The sequence below is a fragment of the Theropithecus gelada genome, chromosome 15 (genome assembly GCF_003255815.1).
Source record: "Theropithecus gelada isolate Dixy chromosome 15, Tgel_1.0, whole genome shotgun sequence".
NCBI lineage: Eukaryota > Metazoa > Chordata > Mammalia > Primates > Cercopithecidae > Theropithecus > Theropithecus gelada.
Window position 1 is genome coordinate 109,998,896 of NC_037683.1, and position 20,924 is coordinate 110,019,819.

General features: G+C 40.3%; 1 protein-coding gene and 1 long non-coding RNA gene across 2 annotated transcripts in view; one reads left to right on the forward strand and one right to left on the reverse strand.

Moving 5' to 3' along the window:
- Nucleotides 1-20,924, reverse strand: part of ERCC6L2 (ERCC excision repair 6 like 2) — a 191,260-nt gene that overhangs the window by 114,147 nt on the left and 56,189 nt on the right. The window contains exons 5-6 of the mRNA XM_025360047.1: nt 12,231-12,442; nt 7,802-8,226 (exon numbers count right to left, since the gene is read on the reverse strand). Of these exons, the coding sequence (XP_025215832.1) occupies nt 7,802-8,226; nt 12,231-12,442 (637 nt within the window). The remainder of the gene's footprint in view (nt 1-7,801; nt 8,227-12,230; nt 12,443-20,924) is intronic.
- On the forward strand, nt 12,436-14,300 carry LOC112608254. Its single transcript, XR_003115965.1, has 3 exons — nt 12,436-13,044; nt 13,199-13,325; nt 13,505-14,300. It is a non-coding gene; the product is annotated as an uncharacterized LOC112608254 (long non-coding RNA).

A 20,924-nucleotide genomic window follows, 5' to 3' on the forward strand; every position in this document is an offset into this window, starting at 1 on the left:
TACAAAAGACAGTTAAGGAAGGATATGAAGAACAGCACAGGTGTATTTTTATGGACCAGGACTATAAATGGCACTCATCACTCCTACCCTCATTTCTGTTGGCGGAACCCAGTCACAAGCTCCACTGACATGCAAGGAGACTCGGGAAATGCAGTCTCTGTCAGCTAGCCCAAACTCTAAGAAGGCAAAGGAAATATGTATTTTGGGTGGAGATCTAGCCATCTTATCACACTATAGTGGTCCAGCAGAGGTCTATCAAAATATTAATTCACAGAAGACTAAAGACAAATTTACAATGAAGGTTTTGTAACTTATCTGCAAAGAAAAAGCCAGAACATGTTTTATTGTGGAACAGTTCTAAAATTGCTTATAGATGAAAAGAACAAAAACAAATATTTAAATCAGTCACCTCTAAAATAGTGAAAGGCCAAAAATTGCATTTCAGAAATGAAATACCACTCTGGGAAAGCTTTCTGTTTTTACATGCATTCCTTTCTAAATTCTGTCGGCCAACAGTTTTACAAGTCACCTTTACTCACACAGTCAGCTCACGACATACAGAGTAAATCTGAGGTTGGGGAAAGGGCAACAAACCTTCCCTTCGGCCAGAACAGAAGAAGGCATAGCAAAAACTGTCTATTTCTTATAGGACAAAAAGAAAAAAAAAGTCTACCACCTTATTTGTCAACTCCCTGGGAGATAAAAAGGTACAGAGAGAGTGGTTCAGAACCACACTTCAAAAGTATGATTTTTGCTTGCTTTGAAAAACAAAACAAAACAAAACACAAAGTGCTGTTTTGAAATGGGGTCTCTCTCACTTATCTTTACAAAGCTCTCTCCTAAAATCAGAACTACATGCCAAAACAAGGAACACAATTTTATCTTTGAAATACTGGTACATTTTTGTTTCTGCTTAAAAGGGCTCAGGGATCTGGAGGCTAATTAACCTTCAACATTGGATATTATAGCATTTTCTCAATGAATGAAAATATAGACAATATTAATCTTCTTTTTACTACTATATTCCTGAGTGAATAACTTGACTTGAGATCCCAAGAACCTTCCTATTTTAGTGTAGTTTTGAACCTACTGAAGATCTTATTATCCAAAAATGGTACTAAAAATAACCTAAGAAAGCTTTAATTATCAGCAATCCCATTTCCCTCAAGAGTGAGGTTTACATCTTTTTAATACGACAGCCTTCAGTAATGACATTTTCAACAATGTAATATCTAATAATATAGAAACAAAAATTCAAAGAATGTGTTCACGCTTTGCAAAATTCTATCTCTGCTACTCAAAAGGTACTATTATCTTCTTTGCATAGCAGATGAGAAAATAAATATGGTAAGACATATTACTGCATCTGCTTAATAGTAGTCCTTAAGACTTTGGTGTCTGTAAAAACTGATTACCACATTATGATTAAAAACTAAATTATTTTGATTCAATGAATTTGAGCTCTTCTCTTTTGTGATACACCTTTCAAATATATATTAGAGCTACGCCTTCAGCAAAAAATAAAAATCATTAAAACTCAATTCAAAACTCATAGTTTGGTGGGTTTCCAAAAGCAAAGTGTGAAAACACCAACCTCCCCGTGGAGTCTTCCTTGACACCCCCAGGCAGGCTTGTTTCTCCCTCCAACCCACTTACCAGACTGGATCACGACTCTTGGCCTCATTTCCTTTTGTGGACTCTGTAGGGCAGGTGTATTAGTCAGGGTTCTCCAGAGGGAGAGGACTAATGGCATAGAGATACACGGGGAGTTTATTAAGTGTTATCTCACACGATCACAAAGTACCACAACAGCCCGTCTGCAGGCTGAAGAGCAAGGACAGTCAGTCCGAGTTGCAAAAGGGAAGAACTTGAGTCCAAGGGCAGGAAGCATCCAGCACGGGAGAAAGATGTAGGCTGGGAGGCTAGGCCAGTCTCTCTTTTCACATTTTTCTGCCTGCCTACTTTCTAGCCACGCTGACAGCTGGTAAGATTGTGCCCACCAGATTAAGGGTGCGTCTGTCTTTCCCAGCCCACTGACTCAAATGTTCATTTCTTTTGGCTCACCCTCACAGACACACCCAAGATCAATACTTGGGATCCTTCAATCCAATCAAGTTGACACTCAGTATTAACCATTGCAGTAGGTATCACATGCATTTATATTAGGCTCTTCAGTGCCAATCACAGCGCCTGGCCCAGACTGACTACTTATTAAATGTCAACCAATTGAACGAATGGTTAAAAATTGAATAAAAGGCTTTTAATTAACTGTATTATTAAGCCAAAAGATGAAGGCAGTAAATGACAGAAGGGAAAGTAAAGAGTTCCAGAACAGAAATGAAAATGGTTCCTTCTGTGCCTGACCCTAGATAGGGAAGTTATTCCTGTGCCTGTTTTATGTACTACGTTAAAAAGCTGAACAAAATTGTCTCTAACGTCATTTCCATTTCTAAAAGTATTTTTTTAAACAATGAAATGGTCATAATTCTATGTATAAATATTCATACAGAGGCCAGGCACAGTACTTCCTGCCTGTAATCCCAGCACTTTGAGAGGTCAAGGCAGGCGGACCACTTGAGCTCAGGAGTTCAAGACCAGCCTGGGCAACATGGCAAAACCCCATCTCTACCAAAAATACAAAAAATTAGATGAGCGTGGTGGTGTGTGACTATGGCCGCAGCTACTTGGGAGGCTGAGGGGGGAGGATCGCTTGAGCCCCAGAGGCGGAGGTTGCAGTGAGCCGAGATCTCGCTACTGCACTCCACCCTGAATGACAGAGTGAGACCCCCACTTCAAAAAAAGAAAAAAAGATTCACATAGACTAAACATCCCTTAACCAATGTTTACTGAACTCACCAGATAATCAAAGTTTTCTCTCCCCTCTGAAAAACATACCGTCTGAGCAAAGGCTCTCAAACTTGAGTGGGCCTTGGAATTAACTGAAGCATTTGTTAAAACACAGATTGCCATCCTCTTCTACTACCCAAGAGTTCACAATTCAGTATGTCTGCAGTGAGACCCCAGAATTTACAGTCCTAACAAGCTCCCAGGTGACACTAATGCTGCTGACCCAAAGACCCACTTTAGAGAACCACTATTCCACGGTACGCACCCGCTCACCTCTTTTCCTATCACCGAGCTGTCCGATTAACAAAGGTCAGGTTCCCAAACCTGTACACTCCAGTTGAAATTGTTTACTGTACTTACACTAGCTAATTATCATGTAAATGTACAAAAGGGATTCACTTTCAAGTTACCTGTTGAATTCGATGTGAAAATTCTGTGAAATATTGGGAGACAGTCATAAAAATCTTGGATTTTGTATTCAAAGTTCCTCCCAAGTATCTTTAATTTTTCAGTCCCACTAAAAGTAAAAATAGTAGGTGATGAACTGCATGGTGTTAAACATACCAAGGGCACAATGGACATGAGGAAATCTGGGAGTGATAGACATGTTCATCTTCTTGGTTGCGATGATCTTTTCTTAGATGCGTGTATGTGGGATAAAATATATTAATGTCTGCTACTTTAAAATGCAACAAAAGTTGGATGGATATTACAAAACCATGTATAATGAAATATTAACAGAATCTAAGTGGTGAGAATATGGCATTTCATTGTACCATTCTTTTAACTCTTCTGTATTTTAGAAAACTGTCAGAAGATATTCGGGAAAAATTAGTTTATAACCTTTGACCAAAAAAAATCTGCTTATAAGATAGTAGTTATTATGTGACTCCATTTTTTGCTTATGTATGTTTGTGTGTGTGTTTACAGAAGTATATGTATGTATATGGGCATATCATTATGTATGTTGCATATTCATCTGTGCCCTCTTCACCAGATCTGTCCTTCCAATTCACTTAAAAATACTGTGTCTTTCCTATCCCCAAACAATACAAAACAAATAAAAAAGAAACCCCCTCAAATTCTCATCCCTCTCTTCAGCTACTACTAGGTCACTTTTACTCCCTTTCAAAGCCATTTATTAAAGAGATAAATACACGTTCTGTGTCCATGTCTTCACCTACTCCGTTATGGTTTGTGTCTGAAAGCTCCAGCAAAATGGCTCTTGTTCAGCATACCAATGATTTCTACGTCACTAGAACAAATGGACATTTTTCAATTCTCATCCCCTGTAGAATGCAAAATATTAAATTCACCTACTTTTAAATTTGAAATGAGGGAAGGAAACTTTATTTGGTATGTAAAACAAGCTTAAAAAAAAGACTTCAATTTCATATCATGGCCAAATTAGAATATGAAAAGGGGGAAACTTAAGGGATGAAATCAAGAAAAAGGAAAAAAAAAGAAGAAAAGATAAAATTATAGCTCAAAGAGTAAATGTCAATGGCCTATTTTCATTACCAATTAATTTTACTACATTTTGAAATCTTAGTTAGCACAGTAATCATTCACATTTCTTCAACTGGCTTAGTCATATCTAAAAAACTTTATCTATCTATAGAAGCTCTATCTTAAATGGGTCTTTCAAACCACCTATCTATGTAGAAATTATTCCCTGAGTTATAACAACAATAACCAGAGAACTAGGTCCCTAAGCATCAGACAAATCTGGCTGAGTATCAAAATTAGTACAGAAACCACTTCCTAATCTTCAGATGGGCTCCCTCAAAGACTTGCACAGCACACCGACAGCATGTACCACGGCATCTCCAAGTCCTTCAATGATTACAGTGTGTCAGGTGACACAAAATTCTGCAGTAAAATCAGCTCCTTTAAATACACTCCTATGAACTGCAAAATAAATTTCTTTGTAACGTGGGCCTCAGAGATGAAAGACAGCCTTCAAATTTGAGACTAAAATGTGCACAAGAATTTGAATTTGAATTGTATTTAAGTTGCAGGATGGTGGTTCCGAAACAGATCACTTTTTGTATGTAGTACCCTCATGTTTCTTTTTTTTTTTTTTTTTTGAGACAGAGTCTCGCTCTTTTGCCAGGCTGGAGTGCAGTGGCACAATCTTGGCTCACTACAACCTCTGCCTCCCAGGTTCAAGTGATTCTCCTGCCTTGGCCTCCCAAGTAGCTGGGATTACAGGCGTGCGCCACCACGCTGGCTAATTTTTGTATTTTTAGTAGAGATGGGGTTTCACCATGTTGGCCAGGATGGTCTCAATCTCTTCACCTTGTGATCCGCCGGCCTCAGCCTCCCAAAGTGCTGGGATTATAGGCGTGAGCCACCAAACCCAGTCTCATGTTTCTTATTTTGAAGTTGAACATGCATTGGCTAATCAAAGAATTGTGGTAACAAACATTCTACCACAGGCAAAAACAGTAGAAGTGTATGTGAAAATAGTTACAGCAGGGCTTTAATTAATTAATTAATTTTCCTCTAGTACTCATCTGTAACCTTGGTCACAGATGCTGTTACTGAAATACCACGGGTTCGGTCTAAGACCTGCTACTCACCATACAGACAGCCAATCACTGAGACAACACATATTGCCAACAAAAAACGCTTTAATCAGGCTCTGTAGCCAAGGATCAGTCTCAAATCCACATCCCTGACCAAAATTAGGAGTTTTTACAGCAGGGAACAAACGTAACAATGTATGGGAAAACACGAACTTGGGAGGGCTAAGGAAGTAATCTGATGAATGAGAGGCCTGGTGTCTCACTGTCTGGACTCTATGATCTGGTGAGTTTCAGTTCTTTGATACTGTTTGAGAGGCCTGGGAGTCCTTTCCTGAAGAAGGAACTCAGATGAAACAAATATAAGTTTAAAGCTTTAGGACCAGAAGGGTCAATTTCTATGTTTATCCAAAAACAAACAAACAAACAAAAAAACAAAACTGTCTGTGGGACTGTTGGGTCAGTTTCAATAGCAGTTTCTTGAAGGTTCCTTTCTTTATTCTTGCTGTCTATCCTCCGCCTACAGGCCGGCATGCTAAATGATTGTGGAATAAATGAAAAGCAAATTCATTTATTCCACAAACAATCATTTAGGACATCCAATGTGCAGGTCTAAACTATCCCAGACTTGAAGGAACATAGAGTAGGGTTAATGGTAATACGATTATTGAAAGACTTTATTTTAGCCTAGCTTTTCACACCAGACCTTTACACACAGTAGCATTATTTGGCTATTTTTTTTTCTTTTATTTTTCCTTATTCCATCATTGGTGTCTGAAATTTGGCTATTTATAAAGGTTATATTTAGTTTTTCACTTACCTTTGAGTTCCAATAACTAATGGACGTAATATGAAGAAGAAAATAGGTTAAACTCAATAAGAAAGGAAGCAGCATAACTTAATCACAAACTAGGCACACACTCCTGAAAATCTGAAGTGATTGTTTAGTAAAAAATCTAGATTCAGGCCAGGCGCAGTGGCTCACACCTGTAATTCCAGCACTTTGGGAGGCCGAGGCAGGTGGATCACGAGGTCAGGAGATCGAGACCATCCTGACTAACACAGTGAAACCCCGCCTCTACTAAAAATACAAAAAATTAGCCAGGCATGGTGGCGGGCACCTGTAGTCCCAGCTACTGGGGAGGCTGAGGCAGGAGAATGGCGTGAACCCAGGAGGCGGAGCTTGCAGTGAGCCCAGATCACGCCACTGCACTCCAGTCTGGGCGATAGGGCGAGACTCCGTATCCAAAAAAAAATCTAGATTCAAAACTCTGTTCTTTTTGGATCACAAACCTCTTTGAAAATCTAACGAAAGCTAAAGACCCTGTAGTAGGCAGCTTCTGACAGGACTTCCAATAATACCCACCTCTTTGTATTCCCAGTTCTGTTTAATCTCCTTCCCTTGAGTTCTAGCTGGACCTAGCAACTTGCTTCTAATGAAGAGAATACGACAAAAGTGTGAGATGTCTCTTCCGTTATTACATCACCAAAGACCATGACTTCTGTCTTACTAGTGCTATCTCTTGCCCTCCAACTTGCTCTCCTTTTTTGAAGCAAGCTACCTTGTGTGAGATGCTCCATGAAGAGACCCATGTGGCAAGGAAGCAAAGGAGGCCTCCATCCAATAGCTCACAAGAAACTGAGGCCAAGAACCCAACAAGGAACTGAATCCTGCCAACAAACAGGTGGGCTAGGAAGTGAATCTTCCCCAGTCAACTTGAGATGACTGCAGCCCTGTGACAGGCAAAGCTGGAGGACCAGGCTGGGCAGCAGCTGGATTCCCGACCCACAGAAACTGTGAGACAATACATGAATATTGTTTTAAGCTGTTAAATGTTGGCATAATTTGTTATACAGAAACAGATAACTACAACAAATCGCCTCTTTAGGAACGTGTGTGTGTGTACAAATTCTAGTATACATTTTAGGGAATTTGGAAGTCTCTCTAAAGTTCGCAAACAGAACCCCTAGTGACCCAGGGATTCCAGATTAAGAAACTTCTAACATGATAAACTTCAAACAATACGCACAAAAGGCCTATAGGAACAATTTAATCATGCTAAGAGGCATAACAAACATTAGAATGCTTTCCTTCCATAAAGTATTAAGAAAGTTAAATGACTTCCAATATACTGATATCTTAGTACCAGTATTATCAAAGGTAAAATCAAACCAAGTGGTACCAAAACATTATTTTTGAATACAGTATTTCATAGGTACTGAAGAATGGTAAAATAACTGAGACTCTGTCCTCAACTTTGAGGACTTCACTATCTAGTTGGTGAGACAAACACAAACATACACACGCACACACAAAATAGCTACCATAACAGCAGTAAAAATAGAGATTTACAGATAGTATCCGCTCATGTACACAGTAAAGTGACTTTACTGAATTTTAATTATAACATAATTAAAATAAATACCTGTACTGTTTTTCCAAGTCCCATGTCATCACCAAGAATGCACCCTCTTCCATGGATGTAATGTCCATAAAGAAACTGGGCTCCTTCTCTTTGGTAGTCTCTCAAATACCTATTGACGGTATAAGGAATAGAGTCTCCATCGTCAGATAATTTAAAAGCAACAGAAGATGATGGAAATTTTCGGTTTGGGAAATAAGGTTTTTCCAAATCTTCATCATCAAATATAAGATTCCTAGGGCAATCTTTAACAAATTTGACTTCTTGAAGCTGTTTAAGAGGTATTTTCCTTTCTTGAAAATCTGAATATAAGACAACTGCAAATGACTTGCCATTTTCATCCACTGTGACAGATTTTATGCTTGCTTCACGAAGTTTTCCATTATCTGGAGAAGGGGCAAGACATCTTTCTCCTGGATGCCATATGTCTGCAATAATAAAGAAAATAAAGTTTCCAAAGCTAGCTTATAAAGTAACACCTCATTTATCCACAGCTATGAGAAAAAATACATACCTCCCATAAATGCCTTTTCCAAAAAACTGGAACAAGATAAATTATAACATGTATAGATGTTTTTCTAAAATATATTTTCAGATATTCTCCTATAATAAACAGAATAAAGGGTACATACTTTATTTCCAGTGGCTCCTATCCTGGCTGTGTGTCATCATCTTCCCTGGAGTTTAAAAATGTACATTCTTAGACACCACCTCTGGTGATTCTTACTCAGTAGATAGGGGTCATGGGCATCTGGTTTTATTGTTTTGTTTGGTTGTTACTGTTGAATTCAAAAGATAATTCTGACGCACAGCCAGGGTTGAGAACCACCGACTAAAATATTCTTGCTGACTCATGAACATATATATACATATATTTCATGATATGGTAGAGTAATCGTGAATAGGACTTGGTAATGAGTAAACTAAAATCCTCTGGGCAGCAATGCTTTGTGGTTCATCTGTCCGCTTTTTTATAGTTATTCCATTGCCTTTCTCTAGAAACAGCTGTTTCTTTTCCCTGCAATACTGCTGCTTCTAAACCGTTACTTTAACCACTGCTTGTATACAGCTAACCACAGGAACCTCCCATTCCACTACAGTGATGTCACCGCTTTTTCTCTTCTGGGTTTTGAATAATTATTTGAAGAGATGAATTCTAAGATCTCTTTTTGCTAAGAGTATTACCTCTCTCTCCATGAACTTATTCTGAGATTAACTGTACAGCTATCTATTTTATTTTCTCAGAAAATATACCACTATGAATGAGGAGGAGGTCTATAGAGTATACTACCGATACAATTAAAAAGTATCAAAAAAAACTAAGTAAAAATAATTTTCCAAATGGAATCTTATGGCAAGAATCCAAAAATAATTCTATGGCCACAAATATAAGAATATTAGGAATTATTTTTCTTATACATTTCTCACTGAGATCAGATAACCACTGGCAGTTTCCTGGGGTCTTCCTGATGACCTTGAGTTAGATTTTTATAACACTCAAGATTACAACATGACATGTTTATACTATCTAAAGCAAGAATAGTTCATTATGTTCCTCATCCATCAGCTGTTCTTCAAAAGTAAAGCCACTAACTTTGATGAGGTTAGTTTTACCATAACAATAATGAGTACACAGGGAAAAACGTTCTCTCCCACTCTAATCTCTGGACCCAAACTGTTGACAACTGTTACACCATTCTAAAAGAGTGTTTTAATGTCAAACTAAAGCCTTGATCCACTGTACAAGTAAAACAACATATAGGTCAATGGGCCCTATTTTCATAACAGTACTATTTGCACCTTAAAACCTAAAGCAACCCTTATACAATTCTTAACCCATTACTTACTTTTCCCATTATGTGTTTGCCTACCCTATCATTTTTTAAGACTCATTTTATTATCGATTATTCAACACACGTGATTTAAGCACAAATTATTCACCAAATATTATACCACATAATGGGTATAAAATGAAGAAAACTAATGTCAAAAATGATGGTGACTAATAGTTTTCCTGCATCTCATTAATTGGCATCATCATCTAACCAACTTTTCAAGGTAGAAAACCATTAGTTAGCCCTTAAACCTCATTTAATATTACTCCTTACATCCAGTCTGTCAGAATGGCCTGGTTTTACTTCAAAAATGAATCACTCTCCTCCATGCCACCATCTCACTAAAGCAAAGGCTGGCAAACATTTTCTGTAGAGTCAGTTATTAGCTATTCGTTACTTTAGATTTTGTAGGCCATACATTCTCTTGCCCTTGTAATGCAAAAGCAACCAGACAATATATAAACAAATGGGCAGAGCTGTATTCCAATAAAACTTTATTTACAAAAAGAAGTGTCAGACCAGTCTTAGCTCACAGACAGTAGTTTGCTGACCTGTCTTAAAGCATGCCACCATCAACTCTCCCTAAATTATGCCTAACCAGGCTCTCTGCTCCCAGTCCACCTATTTAGAGTAGGGTACCCCATTATTCTCTATCTCATCATTTTATTGCCTCTGTAGCACTTACCATAACATTTAATTATCATGTCCACTTGTTTTTGTCTTTTTCTTCCACTAGAGAGCAATTTCCTTCCCAAGAAAAAGTTTGTACTGTTATAAATTTTATCCCCAGGACCAACACAGAGTCACACAGCAGACATTCAATGAACATGTGAATTTATTACACATTCTTTTTCTTTTTTTTTTTTAAGACAAGAGTCTCTCTGTCGCCCAGTCCGGAGTGTCATGGCACAATCATAGTTCACTGTAAACTCCAACTCCTGAGCTCAGCCATCCTCCCGCCTCAGCCTCCTGAGTAGCTGGGACTACAGGTGTGCACCAACATGCCTGGCTAAAATTTTTATTTTTAGTAGAGACAGGGTCTCGTTTACGTTGCCCAGGCTGGACTTAAAACTATCCTCCAGCCTCAGCTTCCCCAAAGTACTGGGATTACAGGTGTGAGCCACTGCGCCTGGCCTATTACAAATTATCCATCTCACAGATCCTTGGTATCTCGCGCGAGAGAAAACTAAAAAGTACATAAACATATACATAACTGTAAAAAGTGCATTGGAAGAAAAATGCTATGAGAAGGGAGTATTGAGAAATGTAATTTAAAAGGGAAAGGGGTCTAAGAACTGTATTTCAAATAAGTGTACAGCAAGTGCAAAAAAAAAAAAGCCTTAAGGGAATCACACAATTTATTGGAGTATTTTTGGTTTCTGAGTTTGGGTAATTTCTAGAACAAAAAAAAATTCAGCTAAGTTTGAGTTAGAAATGGAATCTCTCAATAGCCAAACTACAGAACAACTGCTTAAATTGTGAGGATTTCCTGTTGGATTTAACAGGGTTAAGTCTCCTATAATTTGATGAGTCGAAATCATTTGTTTTGGTTTAAACTAATTATCAATTCAATTCATTCTGGTGATGGGGTCTCTCTCTCCCTCTTTCACTCCAATGGCCTCCTCGCTATTCCTCAAGCATGTTCCCACTTCGGGGCCCCGGAGCTTTCTGCTCCTTCCACCAATAAATACCAGAGTGACTATATCTATCACAAGGAATGAACGTCCCAGTCACCATAATCTCCACTTGGCAGCTTCATCTATTTATTTTTAGCTGCCAGTCTCCTATAGGTATTTATATGTGTGGCCCCTGAATTACAGCGTCATCAATTCCTAGACCTCAGAATTCAGGCTTGTAACTTGCCCTCTCTGAGCTTTAGCTCTGAATTCATCTAGTTAATGAGATTGATATCTTCCTCAAAAGAAAGCAAGTAGTTAAACAATCAGCATATTGGTGGGCTCAGGAAAATCACTCAATACCTGGTAGCTTTTGTTATACGGCACAATTATTAATGAAAGCTATTCATTTGGGTGCCAGAAGGCATCCCAGATGACTTGTGGTAGATTATCACACCTTCTTTAAACCTCCTATTTAAGGCAGAATATAATGCCCTGACTCAATAGGCAACAAACCTCCATTGAACTAAATATCTCAACCTTCATTTACCTACTTACAACAAACTTCTGCCATTCACTAACAACTGGGCATACAAGGATAAAGAATGAAAATGACGTTTACTGAGTGCTTAATATGGGCCAGACGCGGGGTCACATAAATGCTTTGCGTATTGTCCACGTCATTATAAAAATCACAAGAACCTAGTAATGAACCCAGTTTCACAAATGAGGAACCTGCCCAAAGTTGCTCAGCAAGTAACTGTCGGAGGCAGCACCAGATCCCAGGGGCTGACCCCCGAGTCCAGGTTCTCAACACTGAATCGGAGATTTGCTCCCAGGCCTGCAGGGGGTTCACAATCTGCAGCTGTCACTGAAGACGATCTACAGGGCAAACCCCAACCCGAAGGGCACCGGCGAGAACTGGTCCAACGCGACGCAGCAGACAGGCCTCTGGGTAAGGGGCGAGCGCGCAGCTGGTACCTTTGCCCGCGGTTTCCGCGCAGGGCTGTGGCGCCGAGGGATCCATCCGGCCAGGGGGAGGGGCCGAGCCCGGCTGCACGTAACACCCGGAAGGCGGAGGACAGCGAGGTGGCTGGCCGGTGGGCCAATGGCGGCCAACGCCACTTCCGGTCGCCCTCCGAGCATCGCTCTCCGGCAACCCGAAGCCACGGGAAGGAGGAGGGGGATCCCAGCTAAGGCAGCGACTAAGGGAACCCGAGGAGAACGGGAGGGCGACGTCCGGAGCGGCGGCAGAGCCACGGGACGCTGTGTGAGGCTGGCAAGGCGGTGTTCACCTAGTTCTTTCGGGCTCCGCCGCCGCCGGTGGAGAACACTAGGCCAGCATTGCGACCCCCAAATCTCCTCCTCAGGATCTGACCTCAGTCTCGTGACCCCGCAACTTCCATCCTGGCCTTGGAAAATCCCGCGAGAACGGGCTGCCGAATTGTCACTGGGATCTCGCGAGAACGAAATCTTCCTTTCCGTGGGCGGAGCCATCTTCCCGATGTCTCGCCCCTGGGAGGCCTGCAGCAGGAAGGGCCGCGGGAGTTGCGAGTGTCGCGAGGTTTGAGGTCGCTGGGTGGGCCGGGCGCTGAGCCACGCTGGTCATAACTGGGGGGCTTGGGAAGGCAGTGGCTGTGAAGGGCCCCTGAGGCGGTGGAGGCTTGGCAGAGGGCGTCCCGGCAGTCGCGGCTCTCCGCTTCTCGGTGGAGCTTGGTTCGTCCGTGGTGGTGCCGCACCCCAGGAACTTCCAGGAGCCAGTCCCTCCTTGGAGAGCTCCCCGGGACACCCACAGGTGCCAAGTGAAACTAGCGCGTTTTCTTGGATCCTGCACTTTGTAGTGAATCATAAATACTTTAAATACAAAGCCAACAACATTTGCTGGGAATAAACGTAAAAATACTGTTACAGTGTAAAGTTTTCCTCCGTCCCTCTGACGTTTCTGGCAGGTCGCTGAACGCGGGAGACTCAGCCGTCTGCTCTGAGCCCGGAGCATCTGAGGCAGCCGCGCCCACCCGCGAGGTGCAGGAGGTACACGGCCCCTGACGCTCCCAGGCAGCGCAGACAGAGGGATCCGTAAGTGGCTCCCGCGCTTGTTACCATTTGCATACTCTAAGGTATTTCATGGATTGAGTGAAATACCTGACGGGGCCTGTATCCGTTCCCTATTGCCACAATAACCAATGACCACAAACTTTGTAGCTTGAAACAGCACAAATGTATCATCTTGCATTTATTGTCTCGCGGTTCTGTAGGTCAGAAGTACTACTGGGTGTCACCCTAGCTGCACTCCTTTCTGGAGACTCCACAGGACCATCCTTAGCTTGCCTTCGCCAGCTTCTGTCAACATTCGTTGCCTTTGGCCCCTTCCTGCATCTTCAAAGCCAGTGATGTGCCATCTCCGACCCTTCCATCCTCAAGTCTACCGCTGATGGCAGCTGGAAAAGATTCTGAGGGCTCACCTGAGCAATCCAGGATCATCTTCCCATTTCCAGGCCTCTGCCCTTGATCACATCAGCGGAATCCTTTTGCCGTGTAAGCTAATATATTCACGAATTCCAGAGATTGGGAAATAAACATCTTTGGGGGATCATTATTCTGCCTACAGTAGTGTCTTAAGAAAACAATATGGCTGTTTGCTCTGCAAATAGATCTCAATTCTTTGGCAGATACTAAAAACCAGTAGTATGTGTTCATAAAATGCTTCATTTAAAATATAACTTGTTTGCTTACCACCAGGTAGTAACTTTAAGCCTAAGTGAAACATCTAACTCAGCCATCTCTGTGTGAGATGTTGGCCAGGTCACTTCTCTGTGTTTTATTGTCCTCACCGATCACTGTAACAGTGAGACTAATAATAGTAAACTACCTAAAAAGGGTAATTGTAAAAAATAAGATAAGTAAAACGCCTAAAACAGTGACTGGTCATAGTAAGGAATATATGTGTTGTTATTACTGTTATTATCAATGGAATGCATCCACTGGAAAGTTGCATTCTACATAGACATTATGTCAGTTTAATATTTTGGCTAATAGGCCGGACGCGGTGGCTCATGCCTGTAATCCCAGCACTCTGGGAGGCCGAGGTGAGCAGATCACGAGGTCAAGAGATCGAGACCATCCTGGCCAACATGGTGAAACCCCGTCTCTACTAAAAATACAAGAATTAGCTGGGCATGTGATGGCATGTGCCTGTAGTCCCAGCTACTCGGGAGGCTGAGGCAGCAGAATCGCTTGAACCTGGGAGGCGGAGGTTGCAGTGAGCCAAGTTTGCACCACTGCACTCCAATCTGGCGACACAGCAAAAAACACTACTGATTATAATTGTAATTCTTGATTCTAACATACACCCTGATATTGGAAATCTTAAAATCTAGAAAAATCTGCTTCTTGTTATTGATGGATTGTATCTCTTTTCACATTGTCTCTAAAATCAAAATGCAAATTGACATTTTAATCAAGCTTGTTTTTTTCCCCTACAACTACCAGGGAAGAAGTTTGATTTTTTTTCCCTCTCTGAAATGACTAGTTGTGTAATTTTGTCTTATTTTTCCAGAGGTCCATTGAGTTAAGATGTAGCTCTTGACAGAGCTGACCTCTAATTAGAAGGGATAAGCAAATTCAGAAATAAATTTTGGTTTAAATGGAAGGTATCATCTGGTTGAAGGAATACCCTTGTGACTAACAAAAGAGGAGGATACCTCATTTTCTGAGTGTATATTATTTAACCTCACTGCTGTACTTACAATGTATACTGAAGCAGAAATAATCATGACATGAAAATATGTCCTAGTGAACTAGTTGCCTCATAAAACTAGATATCCTCAAATATTCCTTCCCCCACCTAACAGTAGCTTTTGTCTCTGCATTGACATCCTTGTGTAGATGCTGATATTGTGAACATCTACCACTGTCAGTCCAGTCACTTCAAAGTTAAATTGAATATCTTGTAAAATATTACGGAATTCCTGTAGTTAATATGTGTGATGTTAGATAAATCACATAAATGAACTGAATCACATACAAAACTTTTGGCAAAGGAGGATCTAGCAAAAATTGAGCCAATTATAACTACAGAAGAGAAAAAAATAACACAGATGGTGATAACACAGCCATTTCAAAAGAGGCTCATGGAAGGAAGGTTAAACCCACCAGTAATTTGCCAAAAAATAGTCTCTCTTTATCTTCATACTACAAGAGTCAAATACATATCTGTATGTGGTTGACAGATCTCCAGAATTGTAAGTTAATGTAGCAAAAAGGCTCCAGGAAAAATAGATGTGAAACTCTTAAGACAACACGAGAAATTAAGTCTTTGAGTTTCAGTTAGATGATTTTAGGTTGCAGCATTTCTCCATTCATACATTGTTCCAGCCAATGGAAAAAAAAAGAAGAAGGAAGCAAAGATGAGTGAAGGCAAGAGAAGGAAGATAAAATAGATCTGTCCTCCCTTGCCACAAATAACCTAAATCTTAAAGTTTAAAACTCAACGTTGCACAACAATGTGAACATACTTAACACTATTGAACCATACACTTAAAAATGGTTAAGAAGGTACATTTTATATAATGTGTTCTTTCTTACCACAATTATAAAGCAAAACACAGCAAAAAAGCTCCGGCCAAAGAAAGAAAAATTTGAGGCTTGAACGAGGTATAGTGAAAGATATATAGAGTAAGTGTTAGAATATTCAGCAACACCATTTTTACTTCATAGACTCAATAGACTCAAATAATAGAACATTTAATACCTCATGTCAGATAAGGATAAAAATCCTGCAACAAAACACCAAGAACTACTGGCTGAAATATGTTTATAAAAACTCTCAAGATGTAAAAGCCAATGCTTATACACTGTTGATGGGAATGTAAATTAGTACAACCTCTATGGAAAACAGTATGGAGATTTCTCAAAGAACTAAAAATAGAATTACCATTTGATGCAGGAATCCCACTACTGAGTATCTATCCAAAGGAAAGGAAATCATTATATTGAAAAGACACCCACACTTGTATGTTATCACAGTGAAGTTCACAATAACAACATCGTGGAATCGATCTAAGTGTCTATCAAGAGACGATTGGATAAAGAAAATGTAGTATATAAACACCATGGAATATAATGCGGCCATAAAAAAAAAAGAATTAAACTGTGTCTTTTGCAGCCACATGGATGGAGCTGGGCACCATTATCCTAAGCAAAATGACTCAGAAACAGAAAATCAAATACCACGTGTTCTCACTTAAAAATGGGAACTAACTAATAGGTACCTATGGACATGCAGAAGGAAATAATAGACACAGAGGACTCCAAAAGTGGGTAGGATGGGACAGAGGTGAGGGTTGAAAAATTATCTATTGGGAACAATGTTCACTTTTTGAGTGATGGGTACAGTGGAAGTGCAAACCTCACCATTATGCAATATATCCATGTATTATGCAATATATCCATGTAACCTGTACTGTACCCTCTGAATCTATAAACATTTAAAAAATAAAAAATAAATCTCAAAATACATAGCTGAGCTTTCAAGAAGTATGTGAAATACTCATAGACCAAAAATAAGGAAGGAACTGAAAACTAGTTTATTAAGATGGCACTTATACCACTCCTTTCCTGGACACATTTGTCTGGCTCAGTTACAAAAAGGTCTGGATTTTAACAGGCTTCTGGGAGCAGAAGACATAGTCTTAAGCTCCCACAACGTCCCACATTGAAACAGAGCCTCTCATTTGAAATCAGAAAGCTTGCAAGGTGAGCTAGAAGAAAAAAGTCTGGACAGCAGAAAAGGAGGAGGATGAAGAAGGATTTGTCTGTCTTGGCATGGGACTTTTGAAGGGGTATTGTTAATTCCGTCTGAAATGTTGAAACCACAGCTATGCCCTCAAATTTAGGATTTGAATGTATACCGTCTGCATTACCTAGGAAACCCCAAGCCAAGATAGTAGTGTAATGTAGTGCCCGGTTAATTGCATCTAGGTTGCTAGAAAGAAGCACGCACATCCTTTCTAGAGGGAAACGTTAAAACAAGGACTCCTCGGAATTTCTGGAGATAAAGTCCCATCTAACAATTCACAACCCTAAAGCTGCAAAACATACACAGAAACAAGCCATCATGAACAAGGGCCAGGAGAGAACAAACAACAGAAATAGAGCCCTAGAAATTTTAGCTAATCGAAGTAATCGATAGAAGGGGGTTTATAAAGTGTGGTTAAAATACATGTTGATATTTTTAAAAACTGAACTGAAAACTTAAGAAAGGAAACAAGGCATTGTTAAAACAGATTTTTTAAAAAGAACCAGAACTTCTTAAAATAAAATTGATTATTGAGATGGAAAACTCAATGGTAACTTAAAGAGCAATTCAACATACCCTACTAGAGAATTTGTGAACTGAAAGATCTAAATAAACAATCCAAAATGCAGGACAAAAAGGCCAAGTAGAAAAGTTGAAAGAAATGGAGGCTAGGAGGCAAAAAATGAAAGAGTTGGGGTAGCTCAAAATATTAATATACAAAACAAGCTTTAATGCAAAAAGCTTTAGGGACAAATAACTACATAAATGATAAATGGCTTTTTTTTTCTTTTTGGATATGGAGTCTTGCTCTGTTGCCCAGGCTGGAGTGCAGTGGTGCAATCTCAGCTTACTGCACCCTCCCCTGCCTCAGCCTCCCGTGTAGCTGGTACTACAGGCGCACGCTGCCACGCCCAGCTAATTTTTTTGTATTTTTAGTAGAGATGGGGTTTCACCATTTTGCCCAGGCTGGTCTCGAACTCCTAAGCTTAGGCAATCCACCCGCCTTGGCCTCCCAAAGTGCTAGGATTATAGGCATGAGCCACCATGCCCAGCCTCTTTTTTTTTTTTTTTTTTTAAAACCAAGGAGGTAAAAATGTTCTCCACCTAGAAATCAGTATTGAAGAATATTTTTAAGGATGATATATTCTGAAATGTAAAAACACATTTCTAAATAACTTATGAGCCAGAGAAAAAATCATGATTGCCGAGACCAGCTCGGCTGGGGAGACCCTAACCCAGCAGCACTAGAGAAATTAAAGACACACACACAGAAATATAGAGGTGTGAAGTGGGAAATCAGGGGTCTCACAGCCTTCAGAGCTGAGAACCTCGAACAGAGATTTACCCATGTGTTTATTAACAGCAAGCCAGTCATTAGCTTGCTGTAGATATTATAACTAAGATAACTTAGTTTCTGTAGATACTAAATTAACTAAAAGTATCCCTTAAGGGAAATGAAGGGATGGGCCGAATTAAAGGAATAGGTTGGGCTAGTTAACTGCAGCAGGAGCATGTCCTTCAGGCACAGATTGCTCATGCTATTGTTTGTGGTTTAAGAACGCCTTTAAGCAGCTTTCTGCCCTGGGCAGGCCAGGTGTTCCTTGCCCTCATTCCGGTAAACCCACAACCTTCAGTGTGGGCGTTATGGCCATCATGAACATGTCACAGTGCTGCAGAGATTTTGTTTATGGCCAGTTATGGGGCCAGTTTATAGCCAGGTTTTGGGGGGCCTGTTCCCAACAATGATGAAGACTAGAAAGTAAATATGCAACAGACCCCAAAAATGGAATGTGTTTAGACGGTTTCAGCTGGTCCTAAGATGACAAAGCCCACATTTTCTTGTAAGGTAATATTCCGTGTAAGATTACCAAAGGAAGTCATTAACACAGATTTTACTATCCTAATTCCTCGCCTACATGTGGAATATAAAAGGATTGGCAATGGGAGATTAGAGGAAGAGAAGATGTTTTTGACACAGCTATTGCAGTGCCATGTCTCTCCTCCAGATAAACAAAAGGGGCTTCAGAGGGATCACCTGGAAATTTTGGTATGCATTCCCTAGAATTTGTGGGATATGGTGAACTATTTGACTCAAACTTTAGATATCTGAAGGGGAGGTACTATGGATGGCTAACTGCTCTGAAATGTAATAGGAAAGATTCACACTTTTGAGGCCACTTCACTCCCAGAGTTTACTGTTAGGAAAGGATGCACATTTCCTCTGGTGTAAATGTAGGTCATAGGTAAGTGAAAGCCAGCGGAACTATCAAGATGATCCCAGGAGGAGATCTGAACAGCCGGATGTCTAACGGAAAGTAGTGACTTTGAAGAACACAGAAAAGCACCCAAGAGAGAAAGACACCCAAGGAGAACCTCTGCAATCTCACGGCAGTGCTGGTTAAATAAGACCTTTCCTGTTCCCTTTTTTTTTTTAGACAGAGTCTGCTCTGTCACCCAGGCTGGAGTGCAGTGGTGCCATCTCTGCTCACTGCAACCTCCGCCTTCCAGGTTCGAGCAGTTCTCCTGCTTCAGCTTACGAGCGTCTGGGACCACAGGCGAGCGCCACCACATCTGGCTAAGTTTTGTATTTTTAGTGGAGACGGGGTTTCACCATGTTGGCCAGTCTGGTCTCAAACTCCTGACCTCAAGTAATCCGCCCGCCTTGGCCTCCCAAAGTTCTGGGATTACAGGAGTGAGTCACCTCCCCTGGCCCTCGTTCCTTATTTTTATCTCTTTTTCCAAATCAACCCGAAAGAAGTTGGAAGCAGCTTAGAAAGTAGGAGAGGAAGGTGAGGCATAAATCATATAAAAGAAGCAATCACCCCCACATTTTCCCCTGCCAACCACTTGCCTGTACCAAGTGTGAGCTCTGAAAGGAGAAGTCTTTAGGGTTGAACAAGTGTTGAAGTCTTAATTTTTTTTTCATTACATGGACTTTACCAAACGGACTTTTTGTTTGTCTCTTTTTAGTGGCTAGAAGTGACCCCAGGATTTTTTTTATTATCAAGAGAGACTAGAAGAATCATGAGACTTTTCCTAGTCGCCTTTCAAGAATATGAAGAAAAAAATGGTTCTCAAAGTGGGTTTGAATGAGTATTGTTCAAATAAATGAACTTATATTCATATTTCATCCCCTGAGTCCTGCTGTTTCAACATCCATTAGAACTGAATAATAATACTACATATCAAAGTTTGTGGGACATTGCTAAAGTGTAAAAAATGCTTATATTGAAAAAGAAGAAAAGCTGAAAATTAATTGTCTGTGCTTCCAACTTTAAAAAAGGACAACAAACTAATCCTAAAGAAACTAGAATAAAAGGAAAAAATAAAAAACAGAAGTTAAAGAGTAATTAAAAAAACACAATAGAGATGATCAACAAAGCCAAAAGTTGATTCTTTGAAAAAGAATAATGAAGTAGGCAAACCACTGGTGAAATGAATCAAGAAAAGTAGAGAAAAAACTCAAACATTAGGAATGAAAAATAGGGCAATGTTAAAGAGAATTCAAATATTAGAAAAATATGGGAGTATACTAAAAATGATTTCATGCCGAAGTGTTTAAATGTACACTGCCTTAAAAAATATATTAAAAAGGGGCCAGACACTGTGGCTCACACCTGTAATCCCAGCACTTTGGGAGGCTGAGGTGGACGGATCACAAGGTCAAGAGATCAAGACCATCCTGGCTAACATGGTGAAACCCTGTCTCTACTAAAAATACAAAACATTAGCTGGGCGTGGTGGCACGTGCCTGTAGTCTCAGCTACTCAGGAGGCTGAGGCAGGAGAATCGCTTGAACCCACAAGGAAGAGGTTGCAGTGAGCCGAGATGGTGCCACTGGACTCTAGCCTGGGTGACAGAGCGAGACTCCGCCAAAA